This window comes from Trichosurus vulpecula, chromosome 4, assembly GCF_011100635.1.
Source record: "Trichosurus vulpecula isolate mTriVul1 chromosome 4, mTriVul1.pri, whole genome shotgun sequence".
In the NCBI taxonomy this organism is placed as follows: domain Eukaryota; kingdom Metazoa; phylum Chordata; class Mammalia; order Diprotodontia; family Phalangeridae; genus Trichosurus; species Trichosurus vulpecula.
Genome location: NC_050576.1, coordinates 112172317 through 112180134, shown reverse-complemented (window position 1 = coordinate 112180134; position 7818 = coordinate 112172317). Strand labels below are relative to the sequence as shown.

General features: G+C 42.1%; 1 protein-coding gene across 1 annotated transcript; it reads right to left on the bottom strand.

The window, feature by feature from the left end:
* Window positions 1–472: 472 nt before the first annotated feature.
* G0S2 (G0/G1 switch 2) lies at window positions 473–1807 on the bottom strand. The gene is made up of 2 exons (XM_036756195.1): window positions 1687–1807; window positions 473–1198 (listed from the first exon to the last, which is right to left on the bottom strand). The coding sequence occupies exon 2, from the start codon at window positions 1169–1171 to the stop codon at window positions 863–865; it is 309 nt and encodes a 102-aa protein (XP_036612090.1). The 5' UTR covers window positions 1172–1198; window positions 1687–1807; the 3' UTR covers window positions 473–862.
* Window positions 1808–7818: the final 6011 nt, after the last annotated feature.

Here is a 7818-nt window from a genome sequence, read left to right as displayed (position 1 = left end):
CTAGAATTCTAACCCCTTTATTTTCTAGGTGGAGAAAGTCAGGGAGGAGATAAAGTGACAAGTCCCATGTCACGTGCTGTTAGGTAGTAAATAGCAGAGTCAACATTTGAATTCTGGTCCTATGACTTTAAATCCAGTGCATTTTTCTTATACCATCCTGATATGGAACTTTTCATCCAATTTAAAAAGGACTATGAGCCCTCAGGAAAGGGACATTAGTCTTGTTTATATAGGATAAGACTAGTCTTATGGGATTGAATAAGAAGGCATCTCCTATAAGAGACCCATTCTCCAAATCTAGGAGGGTTCTTAAAGGTACTGGATTCCTAAGTACTAGAGCTGGCATGGGCTGGCCTTTAGGAAGCTGCTTTCTCCCCTCCATACAAGTCCCCAGATCCCAGTATCCTTCATAGGATCCTACAACCCATCTCTTACCACCACCAGCCACCCACATAAGCAAGATGCCACCAAGTATTATAAAATTATTTTATTTCAAAATGCAAAAGTGATAATCGTAATAATATTAATGATAATATAAAAGCATGTCCCCACCCTTTCTCCAGAGTGCAGAGTGTTCCATGCACTCAGATACCACAAAGGTATATAATATATATGGTTATTAGGACAGATCAGCCCTCTCTACTGCTGCACAGCAGCAAAACCTACCCCTGACATTTATGTAGAACCCCTGGTGCTTTTAGTCTCAGCCACAGTCTAGTCCTGGATTCCTTTCTCAGAAATCGGAAGCTTCCCAAATCGAAGTGCAGAACCTCCTGTGCCATCAGCTGGGACTCTCTGCCTCTCAGTGGCCCTCTCTCCCATTCTTGGGGCAGCTCGCTTCTCTCCATTCTGCGCACTGTTTTTAGGAGGCGTGTTGGCGATGGGAGAGGCTCCGACCTCCCAGGGCTTCTTGTTGCTTGCTTTTCTCCAGCAATGCTTCCCTTCTCCTGGACTCCCGGAGCCTGGCAGCTTGCACAGCTGCCACAGCTGCCTCGTCCTCCTGAAGACATCTGTTTGCACAGAAGGGACTGCATACTGTCTCCACCAGGCCAATCACGACTCCGAAAAAGGCCACCACACTGCCCAGCACGTATAGCTTCATCATCTTCCCATTTGGTTTCTGGGCCATCATTTCCTTGGCCAAGGGGACCAGCTCCTGGACAGTTTCCATTTTTGGCCTTTAGGATAAGGGGGTGACCTGCAAAGACACAAAGGTAGGGAAAGGGGGAACCCTTAGTGACTTCAAGTGATAGGAAGGATGTAGGAAGTGGAGGGAGATAGACTGGGGAAAGGATCCCCCCAGGTTGTTAGAACTGGAGGAAACTTGAGAAATCATCAAAATTGGTGGGAACTTCAGGCATCATTAAATCCAACGCCATCATTTTACAAATGGCAAAACTGAGGCCCAGAGAGGTCAAGTGACTTGTCTATAGTCACACAGCTGGAACATGAACCCAAGTCTGCTAATACCTGCTTCAATTCTCTTTTCATTACTTCATGAGCTCCCCTGGCAAAAGACTGAAACCAACTCCTATTCTCTGAAGTCCAACCAAGTACCCTTCTTCTTCTAGCCTCTTCCGACAGTGCGGTTCTCCACTCCATGCCCAGCTCCCTCTAGCCCTAGTGGGCAGAGGGGCATCTGAGTGCTAGGGCTCTTCCTACATTCCAAGAAGGGAGCCCTCTTACCTGACGTGGGTACGAGGATGTGACAGCGGCGGAGAAGCTGTGGTCAGTGAGGCAGTGCGTTGGTCCAGTGGTGGAATGTCCCCTCCCCCTGGGCAGTTGCAGCTCTTCCAGATGAAGACTGCAGCTGGTGCTGAGGCTGGAGCCAAGACAGGCTTTTTATTCCTTCTCGCAGCCCCGCCCCCTCTTGGGGCAAGTTCTCTCCGGGCAGGGGAAGGGAGGAGGGGGGAAGGGGGACGGGAGGAGGAGTTCTGGAATGTAGAGTGTGAGAGTCTGTGTGTGTGTGTGTGTGTGTGTGTGTGTGTGTGTGTGTGTTGGGAGGGCTCTCAGGGGAGGTGTTCACGCGCTATGCACGCCCTGGTTGTGTGAGCAGGGGTTGTCCAGGGAGTAGGGGTCCGAGGATAGCGAGCACGGCTACCCAAAGAGGGCGGGCAGGCAGGCTTCTAGCCCTTAGCTTCCGGCACCTGGCTCTCGAGGTGGAGAGCTGCTGAGCCTTTAAAGACGTACACAGGATGTAACGATAATGACTTTATTTCACGTTTTTGCGGGTGCGCAGCCTTCCTCACCCACTTTTGTCAGCAGCTATTCAAGTGGGACCTTAATAAAAGGCGGTGGGGAGCTTGCTGACCCACTAGCGTTTTCCAGTCTCTACTCGTTCGGTTTCAGTTACATCACCTTCTCAAGACTTCGTCCAGAAGGCCTGAAACAGAAGGAATGGGCTGCGGAGATGAGTTGTAAGGGAGGAGTTCTCCAGGCTGTAACTAGGAGGAAAAGTGTGTGAGGGCAGGCGCCGAGATATACTTAGACTTTTTACTGTTACGGACCGACTGCACGCGTGCACGTTTGACACATGGATACTTTCCTGCCCAGCACTCTCAGAACAAACTGAGTTCAAATCCTGATCCTGTTGCTTACCCCCTATGACACCTTGGGCAATCATTTCATGTCTCTGAGCTTCAATAACTGTACAATGAGGGGGTTGGATTAAGTGATAACTAATATTCCTCTTGAATGCTAAATTGATAATGATTTCTTATGGGGGGGCAAGGGTGGAGCTGGGAGGAGGAGGAGGTGGAGGAGGAGGAGGAGGAGGAAGACCAGCTTTTCGATGAGGATTAGACAATCACTTTCGAGTGACCTGATCATGATTTGGTAAGCGACATTCTGTAACTCGAGCAAAGGGGATCAATCTATTTTGGGCAGTGGTGGGGAGCAAAGGGGAGGAAAAGGGGGCGGGGGAGATGAGCTGGCCAGAAAATTGCAAAGGTCGGTGATGCAATCTTGCAACAGACTGACAGCCGTCACTGTGATCGTTGAGAGCAAGGGCAGGGGGCAAGTGTTTCTGGGATCAAAGATTTTAGTCATCTAAAATGTGGATGGGAATCTCTCTTTGTGACTGAATCAGACAATTCAGTCTTCAGACTGGTCAGACAATTCAGTTCTTTCAAAATCCACTTTGCTTTAGTTGTCTGGAGATGTTAGGTTAAGAGATCAAACGACGACATATATTAAACCTTAAATTGCTATATAAATGCTACTATTAATTAATACTATTCATTGATAATCAATAAACATTTAAGTGCCTACTATGTGCTAAGTATGGAGCACCCAAAAAGGGGCAAAAGACAGTTCCTCCCTCAAGGAGCTTAAAATCAAATGGGTTATTATTATTATTATAGTTTTAAGGGAGGGACCAATTATATGGAGAGTTGGCTCAACTCTCCACTTTGCCTGTGTAGAATGGAAGTAATTAGTAGACATCAGCAAGAATTAATTAAGCATTTACCACATGCATATATACAGGGCATATGCTGGATGTGCAATTTAATGTCTCAAAAAGTTTGTTTTGTGTTTCTTTTCTTGTGGTTGTATTTAAATAAAATTTAAAAATTTTAAGTTTGGTTAAGTTTCAGTTTTTTTAGTTTGATGAATAAAAATAATGCAATATACTAGTATTCATATAGCAGTAGTGTCAAACTCAAATAGAAACAGATCCCTGCAGGCTGCATAATGAATTGTTTAGTAGTTTCAGTCATGTCCGACTGTTGGTGACCCCATTTGGGTTTTTTTTTTTGGCAAACAAACAAGAGTGGTTTGTCATTTCCTTCTCCAGCTCATTTTACAGATGAGGAAACTGAGGCAAATAGAGTTAAGTGACTTAACTAGGGTCACATAGTAAGTGTCTGAGGCCAGATTTGAATTCAGAAAGATGAGTCTTCTGTTTCTGGGTCCAGAACTCTATCCATTGAGCCACCTGTCACATAATGACTTAGAAAACCACAAATTAATATTTTTCATATTTTATTGTATTTTTATTTATTTATGAAAAACATTTCTCAATTACATTTTCATCTGATTTGGGCCCATTCAGGAATTTGACACTTCTGCCCTACATAGACTGAATACTCAGTAAACATTCACCTTAAAAAATGAAATTTGTTGGGTGTATCCTCTAATGATATGTGTTGCACTTACCTATGGCACCTATTATGTGCCAGGCACTATGCTAGGCATTGGGAAAACAAAGACAGAAGTGAAACAGATATTTTTTTTTCATGCAGTGACTAGTAATTAAATGGGTAGCATTTCCAGTATTCCCACTCCTCTTTCTCCCTCATCATCAAAGAGACATATGACCTTGAGAACTGACAAGTAATATTTGTGTTTTCCCAAAGCAAAGATCAAAAGTCTGGGCACTGATTGATTATAGTCTGGGTCAACAGGTTTAAAACAACGTGGCGAAGTGGACTGTATATCTGGAGATGTGGACATGAGTCCAGACTGCTGGTAACTTGCCATGTGACTTTGGACAGGGCATCTTTCTGGGCCTCAGCTTCCCTATCTTAAAATGAAGAGATTTGGAGTAGATGATTTCTAAGGTTCCTTCCACATCTAACATTTTGCAATTTTATGGTTTACAAAGAAGATTATGACTTATTCCTCCATTTCTCAGTACATACTCAGAATCTTTTCTCATTGGTGAGCCAATCTAGCCCACGCCAGCACTACAAAACTTCCTCAAGAATGCCATCTGCATAGACTTCCTCTGCGTCACCTCCTTGCAAAGAAGCAAGCTAACTTAAGGAAAATGGGGTCATCTGCACTTCTGCTTTTCTCTGTCCTGCTATGTCATGGAACCTTAGCATTTCACTTCACACAATTTTGCTTTCCACCACACACAATGTGAGTTGGCCATGAAGTCCCACCAACAAACTTGGCTATGGAAGAGCTGAGTTTGTGCCAAGTTTGTGTGGAAACTGTGATGATTGTGTGATCCATTGGACATCTTTTCAGCAGTTTTAGGTGATGTTTGTGGGGGCTTGGGATGATGCAGGAAGGCAGAAACGTTTGGAGGTAGATGACAAAAAATCATCTACATACCTTTGCTCACCAGTGTTCCTTATGCATGGAGTACCCTGTTCATTTATTCAATTTGATTAAATTAAACAAGTCTTAAGTGACTATTGTGTCCATAGCTAATTAACATTTACTAAGCATGTACTATGGTGCAACTAGGTGGTGCAGTGGATAGAAAATCTGGCCTGGAGTCAGGAAGATCTAGGTTCAAATTCAGCCTCAGACACTTGCTAGCTGTGTGACCCTGGGCAAGTAATTTAACCTCTGTTTGCCTCAGTTTCCTCAATTGTATATTGGAGATAATAATAGCAACAATGCCCCAGGGTTATTGTGAGAATCAAATGAAAGAATAATTGTAAAGTACTCAAACACAGTGCCTGGCACATAGTAAACACTATATAAATATTAGCTATTATTATTATTATTAATTTTAAAAAACTATATCGATGTCTTCTGGTTTTTTTACATCAGTTGTTTCTGAAAATTTCTCTTCTCCTCCCTCACTGAACTACATTTCCTAACAAAGAAAGACAAATAAAACAAAAATGCCTCATTTGGCTGCTGCTTCTGAACAACTTTCTGCTCTAGAAGACCCTTCTTCTCTGATGAGAAGGCACACACATTTCGTTGTCTGTTCTTTAGAAGCTTTACTGGTTTTTCAGTTGCTTGGACTTCATCTTTTTTTTTTTTTTAGTGATCTTTTAATTTACACGGTTGTATTCATGTATATTGTTTTTCTGCTTCTGTTTATTTCTACATAAGTTCTTCCAAATCTCATGTTTCTCTAATTTGTCCATATGGTCATTTATTACCGGCACCCTAATATTTCACTACATTCTTTTACCACATTTTGTTCATCCAATCCCTAATTGATGGACGCCCACCTTGCTTCCATTTCTTTGCTCTCACAGAAAAAGTATTGCTGTGAACATTTTGGGGGCAGCTAGGTGGCACAGTGGATAGAGTACTGGACCTAGAATTAGGAAGCGTCACCTTCCTGAGTTCAAATCTGGCCTCAAACAATATACGTGCTGTGTGACCCTGGGCGAGTCATTTAATCCTGTTTTCTTGAGTTTCCTCAACTATAAAACAGTGAGGTAGAGAAGGAAATGGCAAACCACTCCAGTATCTTTGCCAAGAAAACCCCAAATGGGGCCATGAAGAATCAGAAAAACTAAAAAAATGACTGAACAACAAATGAACATTTTGGTCTATTTTGTGTATCTTTTTTCCCTGTTGGTTATGTCCTTGGGTTATGTGCTTAGTAAGGAGATCACTGGACCAAAGGGTAGAAAAAGTTAGTAACTTTCCTTACATAATTCTAAATTGATATCTAGAATGGCTGGAATAATTCGCAGCTCTACCAATTTGCATAAGGCACATTTTTAAATATTAGCATTCTTCTGGTGCTACCATATGGCTTTAAGTCATGGACCTTTGCTACTTAAAGAATTAAAGGTGTCGATTACCAAAAGGGTCATTAATGGAGAGAGACATGGTGGGCTTAAATAAACTGCATTATATAATAGTGAAGAATTGCAGAAGAGAAGTGGCATCAAGGATATCATTACAGAGATATATGCTCAGAAAAGGAGGTTGGAATGTTGTATAGTGAGAGGTAGGGATAATCATAGACAGCTATTGTGCTCCACTGGAAGCCATGCAGGGACAAGAGATCTAACAGAAGATCCTCTAACAAGACCTCTAGGATGTTGGGTGGACCACTTGTGGAAAATTTGGGGGAGAATATGAACAATAGCTGAACAGGATGAAAAGTTGTAAATGGATAGTGATCTGCATCTTAGATTGGATTATAGACTTAGAGCTTGAATGGACCCTCAAAGTTATTTATTCCAATACACTCATTTTATACATGAAGAAACTGAAGCCCAGAGAGGTTAAATGAGTTTTATAAGGCGACATAGGCAAGAAGTGACAAAAGTAGGATTTTAACCATGTCCCTCTGATTCTGAATCTAGTATCATTTCCGCTCAACATGTTAACATCTTGTGGGAGGACTTAGTTCAATGAGATTATGGATCTACCAGCCCCTGTCTGCCAGGAACAATGATCTTTGGACTAGGAAATAACAGAACAAAAATGGTTAAGATCCAAGGTAAGTAAAAAGAGGAGAAGGGGCACATTGCTACCTTTAGTGAGTTCAAGTTACCAGACCCGAAGAAATGACCTCCTACCATTCTCAAAGAAATGGACAATTAATTTCTGAGCCACTGCCTGTGACCTCTGAATTACTTCCAACAGCTGGAGAAGTACCACCAGACTGGAAAAGGGCAGCTGTTTATCCAGCATCATAATCTTCTTTATAGGCTTATGAGCTTGACTTAATAGTAAAAATCATGGGGGTTGTAGCTGACACATATTTAAGGCTTACAAAGTGTTTTACATACATTATCTGCTTTGTTCTTTATGATAACTTTGAAGTAGGTAGCATAGGATTTCATTTATGAAAATTCTAGAAAGAATTCTTATAAGGGGTTGCTTTATGATCATTTAGAAAGAAAACTGAGGATCAGTAAAAGCCAACATGGTGGTTGTGGGCTGAATGTATTTACAATCTCTTCAGTGAGATCCAGATCAGATTTGGGTCATTTTAAAAAATAAACCAGTCCTATCAGACTGACTATATTTCGCGGCTTGACAACTTTACTCGACTGGTTGATCCAGGGAATTGCTGTAAACATAATGGACCTGGAATTCAATGAAGTCCCTAAGGATATCTTTGGGAATTAATCCACTCAATTTTGTAAGTCTACCCAG

Bases quoted from the DNA above. Each gene is read 5' to 3' on its own strand.
- G0S2 (XM_036756195.1), bottom strand. From the start codon at position 1,171: ATGGAAACTGTCCAGGAGCTGGTCCCCTTGGCCAAGGAAATGATGGCC.